This window comes from Hippocampus zosterae, chromosome 1, assembly GCF_025434085.1.
Source record: "Hippocampus zosterae strain Florida chromosome 1, ASM2543408v3, whole genome shotgun sequence".
Taxonomy (NCBI): Eukaryota; Metazoa; Chordata; class Actinopteri; order Syngnathiformes; family Syngnathidae; genus Hippocampus; species Hippocampus zosterae.
The window spans coordinates 40,610,042-40,634,776 of record NC_067451.1 but is presented as its reverse complement, the minus strand read 5'-3'; the positions used below and the strand labels follow the sequence as shown (position 1 = coordinate 40,634,776).

The window sequence follows — 24,735 nt, the reverse complement described above, 5'->3', positions numbered from 1 at the left end:
ACATTCAGGAGGAGATTGTTGTCTTTTCACCACAAGGCCAACCTGCTCACCTCACTCCCGTAGATTGTCTCATCGCCGTTGTTGATGAGACCCACGACAGTCGTGTCATCCGCAAACTTAACGAAGGGATTGGCGCTGGATGAAGGAGTGCAGTCGTGGGTCAGCAGTATGAAGAGGAGGGGGCTCAGCACATATCCTTGTGGGGCACCTGTGTTCATCATGATGGTGCTGGAGGTGTTGCTGCCGAACTGAACTGCCTGTGGTTTCCCTGTCAGGAAGTCCAACAGCCAGTTGCACAGGGAGGTGTTGAGCCCCAGGTGGTCCAGTTTGTAGATGAGCTGCTGCGGGATGAACAAAACAGGGCTGTGAAAAATTCTGCCCATTACAGGCACAAAAAAACCGCAAGCGAGCCACTCCCGGATGACCGAGCTTCTCACCTTATCTCTAAGGGAGAGGCCGGACACCCTGCGGACAAAACTCATTTTGGCCGCTTGTAACCCAGATCTCGTTCTTTCGGTCACGACCCATAGCTCATGACCATAGATGAGGGTTGGAACGTAGATCGACTGGTAAATTGAGAGCTTCGCCCTTTGGCTCAGCTCCTTCTTCACCACGACAGACCGATACAACGTCCGCATCACAGCAGACGCTGCACCGATCCGCTCCCTCCTGCCCCCACTCGTGAACAAGACCCCAAGATACTTTAATTCCTCCACTTGGGGCAAGATCTCCTCCCCGACCCAGAGGGGGCACTCCACCCTTTTCCGACTGAGGACCATGGTTTCAGATTTGGAGTTGCTGATCTTCATCCCAACCGCTTCACACTCGGCTGCGAAACGCTCCAGTGAGAGTTGGAGAACCCTGTTTGAAGGAGCCAACAGCACCACATCATCTGCAAAAAGCAGGGATGCAATACTGAGGCCCCCAAAACGGACCCCCTCAACGCTTCGGCTGTGCCTAGAAATTCTGTCCATAAAGGTTATGAAAAGAATCGGCGACAAAGGGCAGCCTTGGCGCAGTCCTACCCCCACTGGAAACGATTCCAACTTACTGCCGGCAATGCGAACCAAACTCTGACATCGGTGGTATAGTGACCGAACAGCCCGTATCAGGGGGTTCGTTACCCCATACCCTCGAAGCACCCCCCACAGAACTCCCCGAGGGACACGGTCAAACGCCTTCTCCAAGTCCACAAAACACATGTAGACTGGTTGGGCGAATTCCCACATACCCTCGAGGACCCTTCTAAGGGTGTAGAGCTGGTCCACTGTTCCACGGCCGGGACGAAAACCACACTGCTCCTCCTCAATCTGAGGCTCGACTTCCTGACGGACCCTCCTCTCCAGCACCTCTGAATAGACCGTACCAGGGAGGCTGAGGAGTGTGATCCCTCTGTAGTTGGAACACACCCTCCGGTCCCCCTTTTTAAAAAGAGGGACTACCACCCCGGTCTGCCAATCCAGAGGCACTCTCCCTGTTGACCACGCGATGTTGCAGAGGCGTGTCAACCAGGACAGCCCCACAACATCCAGAGCCTTGAGGAACTCCGGGCGGATCTCATCCACCCCTGGGGCCTTCCCACCGAGGAGCTTTTTAACCACATGGGTGACTTCAACCACAGAGATAGGAGAGCCCACCTCAGAGTCCCCAGGCTCTGCTTCCTCCAAGGAAGGCGTGTTGGTGGAGTTGAGGAGGTCTTCGAAGTACTCTGCCCACCGATTCACAAGGTCCCGAGTCGAAGTCAGCAGCGCCCCATTCCCACTGTACACAGTGTTAGTGGTGCACTGCTTGCCCCTCCTGAGACGTCGGATGGTGTCCACCAGCGAGTACGGGGGTTGCCGCCACAACAGGCACCAACCACCTGACGTCCACAACTCAGACTGGCCCCCTCGACAATAGAGACATGGAACATGGTCTATTCGGACTCAATGTCCCCCGCAGTCCCCGGGACATGGGAAAAGCTCTGCCGGAGGTGGGAGTTGAAACTCCTTCTGACAGGGGATTCCGCCAGACGCTCCCAAGAAACCTTTACAATACGTTTGGGTCTGCCAGGACGGACCGGCATCTTCCCCCACCATCGGAGCCTCCTCACCACCAGGTGGTGATCAGTTGACAGCTCCGCCCCTCTCTTCACCCGAGTGTCCAAAACATGCGGCCGCAAATTCGACGATACAACCACAACCAAATCCGATGATACAACAAGGACAGCCAGGCCAAGTGCACATATGGACACCCTTATGTTTGAACAAGGTGTTTGTTTGGACAATCCGTGATGAGCACAGAAGACGAGACTAGGGTGGGGGGGGCGTTCCTCCGAATCACGCCCCCCCAGGTCTCACTGTCATTGCCCACGTGAGCAATGAAGTCCCCCTGCAGAACAAGGGAGTCCCCAGCAGGAGTACTCTCCAGCACACCCTCCAAGGACTCCCAAAAGGGTGGGAACGCGGAGCTGCTGTGTGGTGCATATGCACAAACAACAGTCAGGAAGGCGGAGGGAGGCAACCCTCTCGTCTACCGGTTTGAACACCAATATACAGGCACTGAGCCGAGGGGGCAATGAGTATGCCCACACCTGCTCTACGCCTCTCACCGTGAGCAACTCCAGAGTGGAAAAGAGTCCAATCCCTCTCTAGAGAACTGGTACCAGAACCCAGGCTGTGTGTGGAGGCAAGTCCGACTATATCCAGTCGGTAATTCTCTGCCTCACACACCAGCTCGGGCTCCTTCCCTGCCAGAGAGGTGACATTCCATGTCCCAAGAGCTAGCTTCTGCAGCCGAGGATCGGACAGTCAGGGTCCACGCCTTTGGCTGCGGCCCAGCTCACACTGCACCCGATCCCTTTGACCCCTCCCATGGTGTTTGCCATGGGTGACCCTGCCAGGGGCATAAAGCCCCAGACAACTTAGCTCCCAGGATCACTGGGACCCACAAACCCCTCCACCACGGTAAGGTGACGACTCACGGATGGGTAATTCAAAGTCGTTGTTGATATATATTTTTAGGCTAACTGAAGCTGTCAGATCACTGTAGCAGAGTTAAAAAGCAGGACAAAAAGCATCCTTTATCATATAGGTTACATTTTGTAAAAAATGAGCGCGTCAAGGGACTGAGGAGGAATCTGAACCTTGGAGTTGTCATGCAACTGGAAATAGAGAAGATCTGGAATGTGGAATAAGCCTAGATTCCTATATGGTTGGAACCTTAATACTTGTTTTCCTCAATCACACACAAATGACTTTTCTGTTGTTTTTTTCCCCTCTATAGTTTATATTTAATCTTCTGACTCTTTAAAACGGAAACATGTAACAAAAAGAGAAACATTTCATTTATTTGTAAGTATGCAAACTGAACAACATTTGCAGATCAAATACTTATTTCTCTCACTGTACCTAAACTCTGCTACTATCCAGACAATAATTTGTTGTAGTCAATAACTCACTTGGCAGGTGTTTCACTACCTGAGCCTGGCACTTCTCACATTCTTCATGGTGGAGATAGCCGGGAAACTCTTCGCATATCGCCTTGAGTTCTTCCAACATGAATTCGAGGTGTTTGATGCTTTGGTGGTGATGGTGTCTTTTGTGCTGGACGTAGTCTTCATCTGCCACGATGATGTATTTGATGGAATGGGTCTCCTGATCTTGCTGCGTCTCTGGAGAGTGGCTAGAATCATCAATGGTGAGTAAAACCCTCATTTTATAAATAGTGAATTCAGAAGCTGTGCAAATTGAGGACCATGACATGGACAGCAACACAATGCACTCAACCTGTTTTTGAAAGGTGCTGAATACAATCCTTTCACCCCCCTTTTTGTAATCGCAATCCGGAAGATTATTATTGGCATCCATTGTATCACACCTGCTTTTGAGGAACTACTTATGATGGATAATTAAACCTACATTAAATACGATTCCAGAATACCCGGTCCCAGGCACAAGCGCAGGGTGATCCTGGGACATAATAATAACAACAATAATAATAGTACATGTAATTTGGAATGCGCTTTACATTTCAGGAAAATCTCAAAGCGCTACAGTAGAAGGTCAATAAAAAACAAATTGCAGTAAAATATAGCAGTTTAAAATATAAGCGTAACAATCAGGACAAAAGAAATAAAGGGTTAAACCAGTGATTCTCAAATAGTGGGGTGCCCCCAGGGGGTACGAGGCTCTGTCAAGGGAGTCACGTTTGACCTCGGGGAACATGCTTTTTTATTTCATTTAAAAAAAAAAATTTATTGTCTTAGAATAAAGTGCAATTGCACCACCACTACATTAGGGGACAGTGACGCTCTCATTGGCAGAGTGCGCAGGGAGCATTCATTTGGTGTTTTGTTTTCACTGAGCATGCGCGCTTTGCACACGGCACAGATTTTAGGGGTGTTCACACGGCACACATTTGCTCCGGTGCTACACCGATGTATTTTGAGGCTGCTGACGAAGCATGGCCTGCCACAGAAGGTGCTACGACAGTTCTACACGGCAGTCATCGAATCAATCCTGTGTTCTTCCATCACGGTTTGGTTTGGGGCCGCCACAAAAAAGGACAAAATCCGACTTCAACGGGCAGTTAGGACGGCGGAAAAAAATCATTGGCACCGCCCTACCCACTCTTGAGGACTTGCACACTGCAAGAATCAAGACAAGGGCACGGAAAATCCTCCTGGATCCCCCGCACCCTGCCCACCACCTTTGCCAGCTACTTCCCTCAGGCAGGCGCTACAGATTCATGCGCACCAAAGCCAGCAGACACTTAAACAGCTTCTTCCCTCTAGCCATTAACTCCCTAAACAGTCACTGATGTAGTCACTCTTCTTGTACTACAAATACTGCTACTGGTCACTCTAAAATGGTTCAATGATTTTCTGCACCAACTGTACAAACTGTCAGTATTGTATTCTACCACTGATCACTTTAGCTCTGCGTGATACTTTAGCACATTTTCTCACTTACATTACGAAATGTCCTTGCATACCTATTTGTCATGTCCTTGTTTACGATGATACTAATGCAGCGTGTTATACCGGAGACAAATTCCTTGTGTGTTCTACATACTTGGCCAATAAAGATTATTCTGATTCTGATTGTGGATTTTTTACCAGCAGAAAGATATTTGTTGACACTCTTTACCTGTTAGGCCTCACATCTGCCGCTCATCACCAACATCATTGCCAGTTGACTTTTTTCACTTGTGCATCACGTGTTCCCTTTTCACAGGTCACATGAGTTCTGTCACTCTGTTGCTAGCAGCAGATGACACATTTTAGCAACAGCAGCTCCTAAGCCGTAGGGCCTTGTCTGACATGCACAACCACACATCCTGCCATCTATACACTTTGTGTGAGTGTGTGTGTGTTGCAAGGGGGATTCATGCAGGGCAGCACACAGAGGTAAGCACGTCTCCTGTGTGGAGTGTGCATGTTCTTAATTTCCCAAATGATGGCAACATCAGAAAGAAGGAACATGAGAAACTCGAGAAATACCAAGGGCTCACAGAGGAGCTGGAGAGAGCCTGGAAGGTGAAGGTGACAGTCGTGCCTGTGGTGGTCGGAGCACTCGGGGCAGTGACCCCCAAACTAGATGAGTGGTTGCAACAGATCCCGGGAACAACATCGGACATCTCAGTCCAGAAATGTGCAGTGCTCGGAACAGCAAGGATACTGCGCAGAACCCTCAAGCTTCCTGGCCTCTGGTAGAGGACCCAAGCTGCATGAGGGATGGACACCACCCGAGGGGTGAGACGAGGATTTTTAATTTATTTATTTATCTCTCTCTCTCTCTCTCTCTCTATATATATTTTTTTTCGTTTTTGTTTTTAATATATACGTGTATATGTGTATACACACACACACACAAATATATATATATAGATATATTAGAGCTGTCAGTTTAGCACGTTTTTATTGGCCTCACTATATGTATGTATATGTATATATGTATATGTATGTATATATGATATATATATATATATATATATATATGTAACCAGGTGAACCTTACTTAGATGCTTGTAGTGAAGGCTTCCTTGTTTAACAAATGTAGCACTGTCACTTTAAGAGCCACACTAGATCAAAACACACGGGAACATATGCAGCGTGTGAGTATCAGACCAAAAAGGGTGACATGCATGTAAAGGAGGGTAATCGCTGAACTGTGCCCACTGTAGGTCCCAACCTGATACACCCATGATCGTCCTCGTAACCAAGGCGATATTCAGAGCACAATATCTGGAGTGGTTTGGGTTGGAGTTTGACATCTACCACTAGTGAGTCGTGTGAACAACTGTACAGCAGGGGAGATCATTTATGTTTGACCACGTGCTTTGTACACACCCAACACACCGGAACATATCGACAAGCCACTGCTGTTGTCTATTGTGGCGTAATTGTCTGTAATCTGTTAAATGATTTTCTTTGATCTCTTAGATCCCTTTTCGACCTCTTTTAAAATTCAGTTAACATCTCAGTCTTTTATCTTAATGCTGAACAATTTTTCATTGTTCAGTCGGGAATAAAGCCCACCTAAAAATTATTTTGTGTCCAGTCCAGTCTTTCCGAAGACCCGGCTACACAATTTTGGTGTCAGAAGTGGGATTCCCTATTAAGTTCTGAGATTGTGAGTTTAAGTATAATAGACAACAGTAGTGGTGAGAAGTGAAGCAGTCCTGACGCCATAGTGTGGAGTGTCGATGGAGTAAGGCCTTCGTGTACAGCCGGTGGTTCGTGTGGTTGAATGTGGAACAGCCTCGCATCGACACGCATCACTGGACGCGAGGGAGTCTTCAAAGCTGTCAGAAGAGAAACGGATTGACTTTTTGTGACTGTTGCGCTTTGCTGCATTAAATACATTGGAACGGAGACCTGAAAATGTCAGAGGACAACGTGCAAGCAGCTGCCATTCTAGCAGGAACCTACAGCGAGGAGGACCCAAGTTCCTTACAATTGGGTGAGGAAGCTAACTGTGTGACCGCATTACAGTCACAGATTAGAGAACTCAATCGGAAACAGGAGGCTCTCATGTCAAGCCTTGCAAATTTGGGTAATGTTCAGACAAGATCAATTGTTTACATCTCAAAGGAAAAACAAGTTGTACCTTTTTGTGGGAAGAATGGGGAAGATGTGGACACTGTCGATGAGTTTATCGAGGAAGTGGAACGAGCAATAAGAATGAGAGGTTTACAGGAGGAAGACCAAGTAGACTTCATTCTTTCACTGTTAAAAGGTTCAGCTCTAGAGGAGGTCAAATTTTGCATGCGAGGGCAACCTAAGAAGCCCAGTGACGTGTTTTCATGTTTGTGTGAAGCCTTTCGAGAAAACCGTACAGTGCCGCAACTTCTACACGCTTTTTATGCTCGCAGACAACTTGATGGAGAAGGAGTGCGCGAATTTTCACATGCTCTCTCACAGCTGCTCAATTCAGCCCTCCAACAGTCGCCTAATGTGGTATCTGATGCTCAGATCGCTCTTAGAGACCAGTTCGTGGAGGGAGTGCGAGACTCCACCTTGAGGCGTGAACTGCGTAGGCTGCTCAGAGAGAGACCGGAAAGTAGTCTATTCGATGTGAGAAAGGAGGCAATGATGTGGGCCCTTGAAGACCAACCACCTCACACTAGTGTTGCAAAGAACAGAAACCTGGTTAGTGACCACCAGGATAGGACGTTAGAGAAGAGAGACACAACCACTGAAGTCCAAACTGACTTATCCGTGACCTTGCAGGAAGTAGTTAAAATAATTGCCCAACAGGGAAAGGCTATTAGTGAATTGACAAATGCCGTCCGAGGACTCACCATGACCAATAGCAGACCTAAGGTTCAACCCAAATATACGAGTGACGGCCAACCAATTTGTCTGCGATGTGGAGGTGTTGGACATATTGCTAGGCAATGTCCGGTGTCACGCAAACCCTCAACATCCGACTGTCCCCAGCCCGCCAGTCCAGAGAAACGGGAATCCTCCACTGTTGTGAGCCGTGCAGTGAGGGGTCTGAGTGAAGGTTCAGGTAATTTGTTGAACATTTTATAGAGAGGGCTGTAGGCAAATGCCCTGAAGTAGACATACAGATTGGTGGAGTCCCCTTGCGATGCATACTTGACTCTGGAAGCAATGTAAGTACCCTCACAGAAAGTTTTTTCAGAAACTGTCTTAATGGAGGAGATGACTAGCATTGACTAGTCCAGTAATGTAATGTTTGATCCTAGCAATTTATGCATGCGTCCGCACCTGTTGAATTCTGTTATGTGTATACATATATAGCTAATAAATGATGATGATGATGATGATGATGATGATGATGATGATGAAGATATGCACTGTACTGCTAAATGGCTTAAACTAACCGCAGCAAATAACTTGCCTCTACCCTATTTAGGTTATGTTGAGTTGGATGTGCAGGCAATGGGAGTCAGGATCCCTGAGTGTGGATTCCTAGTTATCCAAGATAACACAGATGAGGCTGGCAAATCTTTTCAGGGAATTATTGGAATGAACATTGTCAAGCGATGTCAACAATTGGCATTGGCACAGTTCGACACCACTTTAGGTGGTGAATTGGATTTTGCCTGGAAAGAGGCCTTTCAGCGCGTGCAAGAAACAGAGTTGGTAGAGAAGGTTTCAGCTGCTCGTGTCATAGGAACAAGCAAAGTTAGAGTACCGTCTTTTTCCGTCGCAACAGTGTACGCACGGGGCCTAAAGAGGTCGTCCAATGATGCTGTAAGCATGCTGCTTGAACCTGGAAATAGCCAATTACCAGGAGGATTGATTGTGGTACCAACAGTAGTCCCTTCCCACAGCAATGTTTTCCCAGTCCAAGTCGTCAACTTGTCTCCAGAGGACATCTGGGTAGCTCCAAGAACACGGCTAGGTATTCTAAGTCAGTGTCAGTGTAGGGAAGGCGATACCTTAGAAGTAAATTTTCGACAGATTTCGGCCAACCACGAGGAAGTCACAATTAGTCGGAAAAGTGTTCCAAAGTCAAACTGTGACGTACAGGGCTTACTAGACCGGTTGGACATAGGTGGTACAACGACCCAACAGGCAGAGTTTAGGGGGCTCCTGACAAAGTATGCGGATGTCTTTGCTCTACAAGACGAGGACTTGGGATTTACTGACAGGGTTAAACATGAAATCCCCGTGGTTGATGAAATCCCAGTAAACCAAGCATACCGTCGTATCCCACCTAATCAGTATCAGGAAGTCAAAGAACATATATCAGAGTTGTTGAGGAAAGGTGTTATTCAAGAGAGTTCAAGTTCCTATGCTTCACCAGTCGTCTTGGTCCGAAAATCAGATGGCAGTTTGAGACTTTGCGTTGATTATAGGAGGCTCAACTCGAAAACGAGGCGGGATGCTTTTCCGCTCCCCCGTATCGATGAAAGCCTGGATGCTCTAAGTGGCGCCAAGTTCTTTTCCACACTTGATCTCGCCAGTGGGTACCATCAGGTGGCAGTACATGAGAAGGATAAACACAAAACTGCATTTACCACACCTTTTGGTCTTTATGAGTACCTTAGAATGCCTTTTGGGTTGTGTAATGCGCCCGCCACTTTTCAGCGACTAATGCAGACTACAATGAGTGACTTGGCGTTTCAGATCGTACTGGTCTATTTGGATGACCTACTGGTCTTCTCACCAACCTTCCATGACCATCTCGTGAGACTAGAGACAGTTCTGAAGCGATTGAGGGACACAGGCCTTAAGGTAAAGATTGAGAAATGTCACTTCCTAAAAACAGAAGTGAAGTTTCTGGGCCACCAGGTGTCTGCGGAAGGCATAAAAACAGACCCAGATAAAATAAGTGCAGTGAAACAGTGGCCTATTCCCACTACAGTAAAGGAACTCAGGTCTTTCTTAGGCTTTTGTAGCTATTATAGGAGATTTGTGGAAGGCTTCTCTAAGATCGCCGGACCACTTCATGACGTTGTTAGCACCTGGGCAGCAGAAAATAGTCGGGCCAGGGCTAGCCAGTTGGTGTCCGCTTGGACACCTCAGTGTCAACAGGCTTTTGAAGCGTTAAAAAACCGGCTCACAAGTGCACCCACACTAGGTTACGCAGACTTCACTTCACCTTTCATACTCGAGACAGATGCCAGCAATTTAGGTTTGGGTGCAGTCCTTTATCAAAAACAAGCGGGTCAGAAGAAGGTGATAGCTTTTGCAAGTCGTAGACTTAGGGGTGCTGAGAAGAATGATCAGAACTATAGCAGCATGAAGCTTGAACTCCTAGCACTAAAGTGGGCAGTGACTGAAAAGTTTAGGAGTTATCTGCTCGGGTCCAAGTTTACAGTCCTCACAGATAATAACCCTCTGCGTCACCTTCAGACTGCTGACTTAGGAGCAACTCAACAGCGCTGGGTGGCTCAGTTAGCAATATTTGATTTTGATGTAAAGTATCGTCCTGGCAGATGTAATACTGTAGCTGATGCCCTTTCTCGTCGACCGGTGAATGATGAGCCAGAACCGACCAGTGAAGATGCAGAGTTTGATGGTAGTGTAGCCATTTGTAGCTCCCTGAGGACAGGGACGGTTTTAGAACCAGAGTTGGTTTTGGCAGGAGTTGAGACCCATATGATCAGACAGCTGCAAGCGTCAGAGGCCAATAAGACAGTAAATGATGAAACTGTTCAAGATAATACCCCCACACTGCCGGGATATTCCAAGGAGGTACTTCAAGGATTTCAAGCTGCCGACCCGACTCTCAAAGTGGTGCGAGACTTTTGGAACCATCAGAGAAAACCATCTTATCAAGAAAGAAGGGGCCTTTCAAAGCCAGTGCGCGCTCTGCTAAAACAGTGGCCCCGTCTCAGAGAGAGAGATGGACTCTTGTACCTAGTGATTAACGATGTTCACCTGGGAGAATGCTACCAGTTGTTACTACCTGCCTGTCTCAAAGATAAGTTCTCAGAAGCGTCCATGACCAGATGGGACATCAGGGTATAGAGCGAACATTAGGTCTGCTGCGGCAAAGGTGTTTCTGGGGAGGCATGCATGAAGAAGTTGAGCAGTGGATAAAGAAGTGCCAGAGATGTCTTTTGACCAAAATGCCACAACCAAAGATTCGGGCCCCCCAAACTCCATTTTTGGCGACTCGGCCACTTGAGGTTGTTGCTGTGGATTTCACGACACTGGAACGTGCAACAGATGGGCGTGAAAGTGTTCTCGTGATAACGGATGTATTCACGAAGTTCAGTCAGGCAATTGCTGTTCGAGATCAAAAGGCAGATACTACTGCAAAAGTCATCTTGAGAGAGTGGTTTCTCAAGTATGGTGTGCCAGAACGCCTGCACTCAGACCAAGGCCGGAATTTTGAAAGTGCTGTTGTGTTTGAGTTGTGCAAGCTCTATGGAGTTAAGAAGACCCGAACCACACCCTATCACCCCCAAGGCAACCCACACAGTGAAAGGTTCAACCGAACCCTACATGATCTTCTGCGTACGCTTCCCCCTGAAAAGAAACGCAGTTGGCCGGAACACCTGTCCGAATTAGTCTATGCATACAATGTGACTCCACACTCAACAACGGGACATTCACCCCATTACTTGTTGTTTGGCGTCCATCCTCATCTTCCAGTGGATGCCTTACTGGGCCAAGAGCAACAAGTCAAAGATGATACAGTCGACTGGCTTGCCATACACCAGGAACGACTCAGAGATGCACATGCCCGGGCAAGAGAGATGGCTGAGAGCAAAGCGGCTGAGAGAATGGCCCAGCAACAGGAGAAAGTCTACTGTCCACCTGTTGATGTGGGTGAACTCGTGTACCTACGTTTCAGGCCTCTCGGAAGAAATAAGATACAGGATGCATGGGCCTCGACCATGTACAAAGTTGTGGATGTACAAGGAACCACCTACACAGTAGAGACCCTGGATGGAGGACTGACAAAGAGGGTGCATAGGTCCAACCTCCGTCCATGTGTGGGACCAGCGCCAGAACAGAGAAGTCTTTGCCAAGCGCCTGAAAAACAACCTATTCCAGCTCCACCATCAAGAGACGAGGCGGATTATATCGAGTTCGTATTGGTTGAAGAATTCAATGAACCACTTGCGAAAGAGGAAGTTTCCCAAGAGCCAGATGATAATGTTAATGCTTGTGACACTGGTTCTGAGGAGGAGGAAAATTTGGAAACGGACTCGCGGCAAAACCTTGAGGCCACGTCAGATGTTAGCATGGCCGAGGAGAGCCCAAGACCTGGGCCTGCACCGAGGGGAGAAAGAAAAGTGACTGTTAGTGTAGGTGTACCCAGTTCTGCCCTACGCAAGAGTCAGAGGAAAACTGCAGGGAAACACAAGAATCCGTTCAATCTCCCCGTGTCAGCATGCAACACCATTTCATTAAGTCCAGATGTATTCTCTCAGATTTTAGCAGGGGTGGTTCGCTACACTTCGACCTTCTCCAGAGAGGTAATCGAGTGATAAGTCACCGAGGACGCTGACTTGTAGCAGGGGAGAATGTAACCAGGTGAACCTTACTTAGATGCTTGTAGTGAAAGCTTCCTTGTTTAACAAATGTAGCACTGTCACTTTAAGAGCCACACTAGATCAAAACACGCGGGAACATATGCAGCGTGTGAGAATCAGACCAAAAAGGGTGACATGCACGTAAAGGAGGGTAGTCGCTGAACTGTGCCCACTGTAGGTCCCAACTTGATACACCCATGATCGTCCTCGTAACCAAGGCGATATTCAGAGCACAATATCTGGAGTGGTGAAATATATATATATATTCACATTATTCACATTATATATATATATATATATATATATATATATATATATATATATATATATATATATATATATATATATATATATATATATATATATATATATATATATATATATATATATATTCACATTATTCACATATAACAGATGTCAATAAACAGAATTACAGAATTCAAATTTGTCGCGAGTTACGTTTCTCAGTCAGCTCAGTCTCCCAAAGTTGTATCTCGTCTTCGGAATATGGATCGCTCAGTTTGTCAAGAGGAAGGAGTGTAAGTAAACGGATACGGATACGTTCGACTTTGTCAGTGAGGACTGACTTTCTGACTGGCGGATTTCCGTTTTGAATTTGCAGGGATTGTGTTTTCTCTGCAGAGCGTCGTGCAACTTCGTGAATGCATGGGCGGTGAGGAGACGGTGAGCAAAATACTGATTTTGTTTTAACTTTAATCTGAAACTTGAACGTACTGTTCGTTACGCAAACGACAGAATTTAACGACAGATGGTGGCGATGTCGGAGGAAAAACTCGAGTCCTCTTCAAATAACACGGACACAACAAATAAACGGCCAATACTAGTCCAAAGATTTTTTCGTAGCTGGGCTACCCGTTAGGCTGAAAAACTACAGATGTGACAAAACAATCAGACATCTGCTTCATGAGCTAATTTCATGTAACCTTCGATTTCGACGCAATTCTGGACTTCTACGCATCGCATTTTACGTCAACCATTTACGTTTATTTAGACTTACTTGTCCGACTAACAGTCAATACGTGTTCCTCAACTTGTGCGCATCTTTTAAAGTCTAATGTCGATTAGTTCGCAATTATGCAACAACCACTAACTTGTTGCTCTGCGTAAATAGGCGATTTGATTTGTTTTCGCATCGGTATAATATTATGCCCTCCTGCTTGCTTTCATCCTTAAATTGGTCAGATATTTGGTGTCTGTTTGGCTTTGTGGGATTAAAATATTGTTTGTTTCGTGTATAATTTTCTCAATAGCATGTTGCAAGATTAAAAAAAAAAGAAAGAAAAAAGTAAAAGGAAAAAAAGAGAAGTACACTTAGATTGTCTAACATGATGAAACGCTGAGTCATTAAACCACATGAGAGCCTAGATGAGGTCTAAAATGTATTTTACCTGCACTTTCGTCTGACTAGCTTTGGTCCCCCGAGAGATTGTCATGGCTCGCTACTTGAGATATTTCACCACAGTGGGAGATGAGCATCCTGTCCAGTGGGAGGATGAAGAATTGCACGTAGACAGTGATGAACTGGGTCCTGCCACTGTGCAGTACCCAGAAACCTTAACGTTTAGGGATTCTCTGAAAAGACTCTACAGCTCTGCCCGCTTCCAGGTAAGTTTTTCAATAGCATGTTGCTGAGTGAAAAAGTTACGTTTCAAAAAGGCTTCTTTTACACGACATGACACAAGTGGCATTTCATAGATGTATCGAGCAGTGGCGGTTCTAGATCAATCAATCAGGGGTTTTGATAGAGGGGCACATTCAACCCAGGGCAAAAAAGACAAAGATTCAAAATCTTAATTGATTTTTTATTTTCATCAGACTTTTGCAGACATAACATGACAGTGACGACGAAAAACAGTATAATAATCACAGTAGTACTGAATTAGGTGCAAATAAAAGAACATTCATATAGGTGCAGATCTTGTGGAACAGTCTTAGGCTCGCCCTACTCTTACAGCAACTGTATTCTGCCCCCTAGACTCAGTGCAAAGTACACCAAGATTGCTTAATCTATCATCATTCATAGTGGATATGAGGTATGTTTTCCCAAGATTTAATGTGAAAAAACTCTGTTCTGCATTGGCGCGTCTTCTTTGCATTTGCTGATGTCTGTGGCGAAAGACAAACCGAATAGATGTAAACAGAAATTTTGCATGGACACAGCATATACACAAACTTGCTACACTTAAACTGTTTCGGCGCTCAGACACACTTAATTAAATGTATTTAAAAATGTATTTAAATACATTTAAAATGTATTCATGAATGCTATTTATTAATTTCAAGAATTAATGTATTGATTCATTTATTGTATTCAGTAAATATCTATTAATACATTGTAAAGCCTGACCAGGGACTAAAATTGCAAACACACTGAAGCTAGTTGTTTTACATGCATCTAACTGTCCCAATTTTAAAAGGCAATGTCTTGCATATTTTTCCTGTTAAATAAACATTAAAAAATAAAAAGGGATATTTAAAAAAAGTTACACGCACACACACAGACAGTCTCAGTTTCCTCATTCTCAGGATCTTCATCTGTCTCTCTTTGCTGCGCTGTGTCTTCTCTGAAAATAAGTGTCTCCCGTGTGCTCTGACTCTTCCTCTCTGGTGGTCTCAACTTGCTCCTCTTTAGCTCTATCACCACCATCGTCTGCCTCTGTCTCAGTGCCTGAATCATTTAGTTTCTTTTTCACGTAGAAATACGACGGAATGCCCTTTTTTCTCTTCATTTTTAACTTTAAAATTTTAACAGTGAAGAGGAATTACACTTCAGCAACCCTACTGTTGCAGGCTTGCTTGGGTTTTGTGTTGTGGTCTTACCTTGACAATATAATATAACTCGTCATCGTCGTAATCTTGGGACTGCTTCTCTGGGGGCTGTTTCTCATCTTTGTTCAGTGGTGCAGAGCACTAAAAGGTCAGACTAGAATCTTAAGCCACACACTTTGTTTCCACCTTTGGCGTCGGCGAGTCGGTAGAACGGTATAATCTACGTTCGAAGGGGGAGCCACAGGGGGGTCCAGAATCAGTGCTACAGGGGCACTGGCCCGTGTTGGCCACTCCCTAGAACAACCACTGGTATCGAGGCAGTATCAAGAAAAAAATAAATAATGTATCCTTAATCAGAACAATGTGGATACAAGTAATTGGTTATTTGATGATACAGTTGTATGACAAACATTTAAGCCCCATTGTGGGACTCATAAAAGTGGCCTTTCTTGACCTTGAGATCTTGAGATTGCTGTGGAAAAGGTGGACACACTTCATCTGCTATAACATGACAAATAAACACGTAAAAAAAACAAACAAACATTCATTCATCTTCCGAGCCGCTTGATCCTCACTAGGGTAGCGGGGGGTGCTGGAGCCTATCCCAGCTGTCTTCGGGCAGTAGGAGGGGGACACCCTGAATTGGTTGCCAGCCAATCGCAGGGCACACAGAAACAAACAACCATTCACACTCACACTCACACCTAGGGACACTTTAGAGTGTTCAATCAGCCTGCCACGCATGTTTTTGGAATGTGGGAGGAAACCGGAGCACCCGGAGAAAACCCACGCAGGCCCGGGGAGAACATGCAAACTCCACACAGGGAGGCCGGAGCTGGAATTGAACCCGGTACCTCTGCACTGTGAAGCCGACGTGCTAACCACTGGACTACTACTACTACTGGATTTATTTCTTTACAAACATCAACCACACACATACTGGAGTAAATTCCTGTGTTGGTGTGCCTTTTTATCAGACCAGGGCAAAGTGTGGCCCCAGGGCTCACGTCCAGACTGCCAACAGTCTCTAACCTCATATGAAGTCAAACAAAAACACAAACTTTTCAGAGTTTTTATTTTTAAAGTTGTGCTTTTATATTATAGGCACGTGTGGACGCATGTACAAGCTTGGTCTTGTCTTCAGTGTTGCCAGCTGAGCGTTATTTTATGTATTTAATGACTTTTCGGAGGAGGTTTGCGGAGGTTACGTTCCAAAAAGAACCCGTGATAAGTCAAATCCGTGAAGTAGGATTAATTTTTTTAAAAAAGCAAAAAAATGTGAGAGCTTCTCCTCGTTGACAGACCAGCATTCACCACTGATGCAATGAAACCAAAGACCAAAAACTTGCAAAGGTAAATTTGGCAAGCTGTACAGAGACGAGGTGCAGAGACTGTTCACGTTGGTCAGTCCTTTAGCCAATCGGGATGCAGAACACAATTCACTGTTTTAAAAAAAGCATTAAAAAAAACTGCAAAAAAAAATCAGTGAAACAGAGAAGCCGCTTAACAAAGTTAAGGTGAACCGCATTATAGCAAGGGATTATCTTAATCGAAGAACAACAAGTAATGAGTTCCTAACATTGTGAAAGTCGTCTGAATGCATCATGTACTGTAGCTTATCTAGCAAGCGTGTGGCATATGTGATTTTGTCGTCCCTAAGCCTCCTTTAAGCTGTTAAATGACACTCTGGCTGGAGTTCACTGTAAAATTAAACACACATTGTGAATTTACATACAAAACATGCTTCATCTTTTAACCAATGGTAGCCGCTCATGCTTAAGTCAATGCTGTATTGCAGTGTAATCGTAACAGCAAATTAGCGTCAACCCTGTGTATACACATATACGTAGGTAAGATAACACAAAAAAAAACCACCTGTGAAAAATTCAATTGAAACTTTTTTCTGTTTTCATTTTAAGTGTGTACTCTCCATTCATGCATGGCTTCACACTGCCCCTAAGAGACCTGTATTGTTTTTTTTTTCAATAACTATTATTTTAGTATATTTTTATTTAGCCATCAATGCATTTTCTAATCCACTTATCTTCAGAAAGGGCATGCTTGAGCCTATCCCAGCTGTCACCCTGAACAGGTTACCAGCTAATCGCAGGGCACACATAGACGAACAATCACACCCAATTTAGAGCAGTGTTTCTTAACCTTTTTAGACGGACCGAAACCCAACCAGTTAATATGCACATTCACCGAACCTTAATGAGCGAAAAACTATTTTATATTTTTACCAATCCATGATATTAAGAAAAACACATTTATTAAAAACAGAAAAAAGTAAATAACATTTTAAGAGTTAAATATTCTTTTTTATTTTTAATTGTATGACGTACTATCATGACAGTCTCATGTTGACGATGAAGCGAACTACATTTCCCACAGCACTGATTGGCCAAGCAATGTCATGTGATCATCTGCAGCCAGTGATGGCCAAGCGGGCGTGTCATAACCAATTAAAATGTTGAGTCGCGTGTGTCTGACCCTCCGTGGCAGAGGCTCCCTCGAACCCCTGAGACCGACTCACGGAACTCCTGGGGTCCAGGTTAAGAAATACTGATTTAAAGTGTTCCATTCACTTGCACTGCATGTTTTGGGAATCTGGGAGGAAACCAAAATACCTGGAGAAAATCCATGAAGGAGAGAACATGCAAACTCCACACAGGAAGGCGGAATCGAACTATGCACCTTTGCACTGTGAGGCGGATGTGCTCATCAGTAAATCCACCGTGCTACCACTCGTTAGACATCACTGTCAATAATAGTATACCTCCCAAAGTTACCACTTATTTATATATTTGAGAGTCCTGAGTAGGACCTGTTAAAATGAATTGGTGGTTGGTGCGCAAAACTAGTGTTATAATTTTTAAAGTATTAAGATGTAATTTTAATGAGCGCTTATATTTTTTGTTTTTAAATTTTATTTCCTAACCATGTGAACTCCATGTTGGAGATCAGTAAGCGCAGTCCATTTTCCATAACAATGCGTCTCATATCGACACACGTCACATTTCACTGAAACAAGACGATGGACTTTTTCTAAACACATTAAAAACAACAAATTACAAAGTTAAGACAAGCACGGTGACTCTTTCTGCTCTGTGTTCACCCGATTCTGCCCCAACTGTGGCAGTTTCCAAGGCTTCCTAATAGCACAATCACTTGCACTTTTCACAGTGTTGATTTACAGCAAAACAAACCAAAGAGACCTGAAAAAAAGCCAGTCAGGGTTGGACTGTCTTAAAAATTTGCCTGCAAGCGCAGTTGACAAAGTATATAGGCCCACCCTAACAATATAATCAAAGTGTTCATTTTTGCACCCTCTGTCCAGAGAATTTTTAAACCTTTTAAACAGCATGTCTCACAGCCAACTCACAACAGAGGATACACTCTGGACCTGGGAATATCCTACGATATGTCCTCTGTTGTTGACCTGGTTGTGTCCGACTGCTACTGGGTATACTGTATTTTCATATCGCCAGTTTTACAATCAAGCGGCCCCAGTGAGGACACCTTACCTAACATCTGAGGTGAGTGCAAATATTATCGACGATTTTAAAGAGCTGGAAAGTGGTTGATGCAAGGACACTTGGTCAAATTTTCTCCAAGGTAAATCCAACAACCTGCCTTTTAGTCAAGTCAAGTCAACAGTATTTATAGAGCACTTTCGAACAGCCATCGCTGCATACAAAGTGCTGTACATGGAGCGATTTAACATGCACAATAAACAGTAAGACGAATCGGTAATAAAGAGGGTGGAAAGCACCAAGCAGTAAAATCAAGGACAAATCATGCTGAGTCGAACGCCAAAGAATACAAGTGAGTTTTGAGGAGGGCTTTAAAGATGGGCAGCGAGGAGGCTTGCCGAATGTTCAGTGGCAGGTCATTCCAGAGAGAGGGACCCGCAACAGAAAAGGCTCGATCCCCTCTGAGCCTCAGTTTAGCTCTTGGTACCTCTAACAAAGACTGGTCCACAGACCTGAGGCGCCGGGCAGGTGTGTAGGGGCGGATGAGCTCAGAGAGGTAAGGTGGCGCGAGATTATTCAGAGATTTGAAAACAAAGAGGAGGATCTTGAAAATAACTCAAAAATGAATTTTAGAATTTTAGATTTTAGATCCAATTCCAACATCACTTCTAAAGACATTTTATGGGTTCTTTGAGCAGCCGGCTTTAAATTATAAATAGTCAACTGCTCTATTTAGACAGGAGTGTCTTTCCCGATGCCTATAACACAGTGGTAGTGAAGCCCATTCTGAAGAAGAGCAGTTTGGACCCTGGCGTTTTTAAAAAATTGTCCCAGTGGGACATGCCCGGAACACCTCACCAGGGAGGCGTTCAGAAGGCATCCGAATCAGATGCCCAAGCCACCTCATCTGGCTCCTCTCGATGTGGAGGAGAAGCGGCTCGACTCTGAGCCCCTCCCGGATGACCGAGCTTCTCACCTTATCTCTAAGTGAGAGCCCGGACACCCTGCGGAGAAACCTCATTTCGGCCGCTTGTATCCGAGATCTCGTTCTTTCGGTCACGACCCATAGCTCATGACCATAGATGAGGGTTGGAACGTAGATCGACTGGTAAATTGAAAGCTTCGCCCTTTGGCTCAGCTCCTTCTTTACCACGACGGAACGATATAACGTCCGCATCACAGCAGATGCTGCACCGATCCGCCTGTCGATCTCTCGCTCCCTTCTGCCCTCATTCGTAAACAAGACCCCAAGATACTTAAACTCCTCCATTTGGGGTAAGATCTCCTCCCCGACCCGGAGGGAGCACTCCACCATTTTCCGACTGAGGACCATTGCTTCAGATTTGGAGGTGCTGATTTTCCTCCCAACCGCTTCACACTCGGCTGTGAAACGCTCCAGTGAGAGTTGGAGAGCCCTGCTTGAAGGAGCCAACAGTACCACATCATCTGCAAAAGGCAGAGATGCAATACTGAGGCCACCAAAACGGACCCCCTCAACGGTTCGGCTGCGCCTAGAAATTCTGTCCATAAAGATTATGAACAGAATCGGCAACAAAAGGCAGCCTTGGCGGAGTCCTACCCTCACTGGAAATGATTCCGACTTACTGCCGGCAATGAGAACCAAACTCTGACATCGGTGGTATAGTGACCGAACAGCCCGTATCAGGGGGTTCGGAACTCCATACCCACGAAGCACCCCCGCACAGAACTCCCCGAGGGACATGGTCAAACGCCTTCTCCAAGTCCAAAAAACACATGAAGACTGGTTGGGCGAATTCCCACATACCCTCGAGGACCCTGCTCAGGGTGTAGAGCTGGTCCACTGTTCCACGGCCGGGACGAAAACCACACTGCTCCTCCTCAATTTAAGGCTCGACTTCTTGACGGACCCTCTTCTCCAGCACCCCTGAATAGACCTTACCAGGGAGGCTGAGGAGTGTGATCCCTCTGTATTTGGAATACACCCTCTGGTCCCCCTTTTTAAAAAGAGGGACTACCACCCTGGTCTGCCAATCCAGAGGAACTCTCCCCATTGACCACGTGATGTTGCAGAGGTGTGTCAACCAGGACAGCCCCACAACATCCAGAGCCTTGAGGAACTCCGGGCGGATCTCATCCACTCCTGGGGACCTGCCACCGAGGAGCTTTTTAACCACATCGGTGACTTCAACCACAGAGATAGGAGAGCCCACCTCAGGATCCTCAGACTCTGCTTCCTCCAAGGAAGGCGTGTTGGCGGAGTTGAGGAGGTCTTCGAAGTACTCTGCCCACCGGTTCACAGCGTCCCAAGTCGAAGTCAGCAGCGCCCCATCCCCACTCTACACAGTGTTTGTGGTGCACTGCTTCCCCCTCCTGAGATGTCGGATGGTGGACCAGAATTTCCTCGAAGCCGTCCGGAAGTCGGCTTCCATGGCCTCACCGAACTCTTCCCACGTCCGGGTTTTTGCCTCAGCGACCACCGAAGCTGCGTTACGCTTGGCCAGTCGATACCCGTCAGCTGCCTCTGGGGTCCCACAGGCCATAAAGGTTCGATAGGACTCCTTCTTCAGCTTGACGGCAACTGTGACCAGAATGGTCAAGAAATGGTGATCAGAAGCTGAAGATGCTCTGCGGGACTGCTTCGCGACAACCAGGTGGGAACTCTTCAGCGAGGTTCATGGGGAGGACATTGATGCACTCACTGACACCATCACGGACTATATAAACTTCTGTGAGGAGAACACCGTACCCACCAGAACTCTGCGGTGTTTTTCCAACAACAAACCATGGATTAATCCTGACATAAAGACCCTGCTGAAGGAGAAGAAGAGAGCTTTTCGGTCGAGAAACCGGAGCTGAAGGCCGTGCAGATTCGACTGAGAAGAAAGATCGGGGAGGGGAAGAAGATATACAGGATGAAATTGGAGGACCAGTTACAGGCCAGCAATGTCACTGGTGTCTGGAGGGGCCTGAAAACCATCTCAGGCCATGACAGCCCAAAGACAGTGATCGAGAAGGACAAGGACTGGGCAGATGGACTGAACCATTTTTTCAACCGTTTCGACCAGTCGTCTATCCCTTCCCCCAACCACAAACTGCAACCTCTCTCACTGAGGACTTCTTCTCCTCCCCCTCCTCTTTCGACCAGCTCTCATCAACCCAGTATGTCACCTGGTTCCTGCCTGTCCGTCACAACAGAGCAGGTAAGGAACCAACTGAGGAAGATGAATGTGAGGAAGGCAGCAGGTCCGGACAAGATCAGTTCCCGGCTCCTCAGGACCTACTCTCACCAGCTGTGTAACATTGTCCAGCACATCTTCAACCTGAGCCTGAAGCTGGACAGAGCTCCACAGCTGTGGAAAACTTCGTGCCTGGTCCCAGTGCCCAAGACCCCCCACCCTAAGGAGCTGAACAGCTGCAGACCGGTGGCGCTGACGTCTCACCTGATGAAGACGCTGGAGAGACTCATCCTCGCCCACCTTCGACCGCTGGTGAGCCCGTCACTGGACCCGCTGCAGTTTGCCTATCAGCCTGGCATCGGCGTGGAAGACGCCATGATCTACCTCCTCGACTCAGTGCTGTCACACTTGGAGAAGGCTGGGAGCACTGTGAGAATCATGTTCTTTGATTTCTCCAGTGCCTTCAACACCATCCAGCCCAATTTGCTGGGAGGCAAACTACAGAACGCCGGAGTGGACCACCATCTCACAGCATGGATCATAGACTACCTCACAAATCGGCCGCAGTACGTGAGATTGCAGAGCTGTGAGTCGGACCGGCTTCTCTGCAGCACTGGAGCGCCGCATGGGACTGTTCTGGCTCCATTCCTGTTCATCCTCTACACCTCGGACTTCAGACACGACACTCCAAACTGCCAACTTCAGAAGTTCTCCGATGACTCTGCGATTGTTGGCCTCATTACAGAAGGGGACAATCGGGAGTACAGGGGACTGACAAAGGACTTTGTGGACTGGTGCCAGCAGAATCTCCTCCAGATCAACCCTAGGAAAACTAAGGAGTTGGTTGTGGATTTCTGCAGGAAAAAGTCCTCACCGGCACCGATGAACATCCAGGGTATGGACATAGAGAGGGTGACCTCCTACAAGTACCTTGGTGTTCTTCTGAACGACAAACTGGACTGGTCTACAAACACGGACACCCTGATTAGGAAAGGACAGAGCCGACTCTTCCTACTCAGGAAACTGAGGTCTTTTGGGGTTCAGGGGTCACTCCTTAAGACGTTCTATAACTCGGTGGTGGCCTCGGCCATCCATTATGGCATTGTCTGCTGGTCAGGCAGCATCTCAGCCCGGGACAGGAAGAGACTGGAGCGACTGGTCAGGAAGGCCAGTTCTGTCCTGGCTTGCTCCCTTGACACTCTGGAGGAGGTGGGCAACAGAAGGATGCTAAATAAGCTAAAAGCTATGATGGCCAGTCCTTACCACCCCCTCCAGCCCGCCCTGACAGCACTTGGTAGCTCCTTCAGCCAGAGACTGTTACACCCGCGCTGGAAGAAAGGAGAGATACCGACGCTCGTTCCTACCGACTGCTGTCAGGCTGATGAATAAAAAATAACAATCATAATAATAATAATAATTAAATGATGTGAAGGAAAATTGTAAATAGTACTGCGATTTATCCATTTGTGTTCATATTGTATTTAATTGAAAGATGTTTGTTGTTTTTTTTTCTCTTTCTCCTTTCTTCTTTCTACATACATTCTTGCTGCTGGAGGCTGTAAATTTCCCCAGTGTGGGACGAATAAATAATATCTTATCTTAAGAAAGGCTGCTGTTGATGATATCCATGACCGATGCACCAACACTCGGGAGAACCTCCTGAAAGAAGCGTGGGGGAAGAGATTCGCAAGGGGAGCCAGAAGGCTTCGTCTGGCGAACTACATCCTCCAAAAGCGCCAAGGACACAATTTCAAAAGAATGTACTACAGCTGAACATGGAACATGAACAAAGGGGTCAGATGCGGTATTTGAGACTGGAGTCCTAACTATAGAGACCATATCAATGAAAAACTGAAGGAATCTGTTGCACATCTCGGGTGAAGAATCCGAGCAAGTCGGCAGAGGGGGTTTGAGTACAGAATCAATCGTTTTAAATAGTGCGCGTGGGTTGTGACGGTTAGCTAGAATAAGGTCCGACAGATATTCTCTTTTGGCCTCTTACTGTGAGCTGGTAGTTACGCCAGCAGTCTTTCCAAATGTGATGAGACATGCAATTTGTCTTTTTTCCACTTACGTTCAGCTTTGCGACACTCCTGCCTAGCTGCGCGGGTAATGTCGTTAAACCGTGGCTCGGTTTTAGGCTTTGGGAGGACAATTTTTGAAGGAGCCACCAAATCCAGGATGGCACGGCATGACGAGTCAAACCAAGAGGTGAGTTCCTCTGTGTAAGATGAGGGTACGCAAAGGTTATTAAAGGCATCAGAGAATCGACTAGCAGTGCGAGGGTTAAAAATTCGGCGTTTACAACGAGGAGCGCCAGATTTCACAGCAGCATGCGATAAGACTGCGTCAAATAAAACTGCCATGTGATCAGAAATCCCATTTTCAAGGGCTTCCAGATTTGACACCGGTAGACCATGAGCAAGGACAGGGTCTAAAATATGTCCTTGTTCATGTGTCGGGCTAGTCACATACTGCACAAAATTAAGAGTCGATAAGTCTTAAGAAGTCTTTTGCTAGCGGTTTTTCCGGACAGCACACATGGATATTAAAATCCCCCATTAGGATTAGCCTGATTTCCGCAAGAAAGGTTGAAAAGTCACTTAAAAAGTCTTTGTTTTATTTAGGAGGACGGTAAATGACAGCACAAAGCAACGGGAAAACATGACCAACTTCAAAGAAGGTTGCTTCAAAGCTGTTGGCCGAAGTGGTGAATGTGCACCGTTTACATTTGAAATTGTTCTTGAAGATGCTTACCGTACCTCCAACACGTCATGATGTCCTCGGGTTATCGAGGAAACCACAGTCAGGTGGTAACAATTCAATCAAAGCGTTGTTCTCACCAGTACCTGCTCAAGTCT

At 46.3% G+C, this 24,735-nt stretch overlaps 2 protein-coding genes across 2 annotated transcripts in view; both read left to right on the top strand.

Moving 5' to 3' along the window:
• The window catches only part of LOC127608570 (uncharacterized), a 41,293-nt gene extending 35,597 nt beyond the window's left edge, over positions 1-5,696 (top strand). The window contains exon 2 of the mRNA XM_052077721.1: positions 5,519-5,696. Within this exon, the coding sequence (XP_051933681.1) occupies positions 5,519-5,695 (177 nt within the window). The 3' untranslated portion in view covers position 5,696. The remainder of the gene's footprint in view (positions 1-5,518) is intronic.
• Positions 5,697-12,924: 7,228 nt separating this feature from the next.
• Positions 12,925-24,735, top strand: part of LOC127608600 (voltage-gated hydrogen channel 1-like) — a 35,231-nt gene continuing 23,420 nt past the window's right edge. Inside the window, exons 1-2 of the mRNA XM_052077777.1 lie at positions 12,925-13,134; positions 13,880-14,076. Coding sequence (XP_051933737.1) covers positions 13,903-14,076 — 174 coding nt within the window. The 5' untranslated portion in view covers positions 12,925-13,134; positions 13,880-13,902. The remainder of the gene's footprint in view (positions 13,135-13,879; positions 14,077-24,735) is intronic.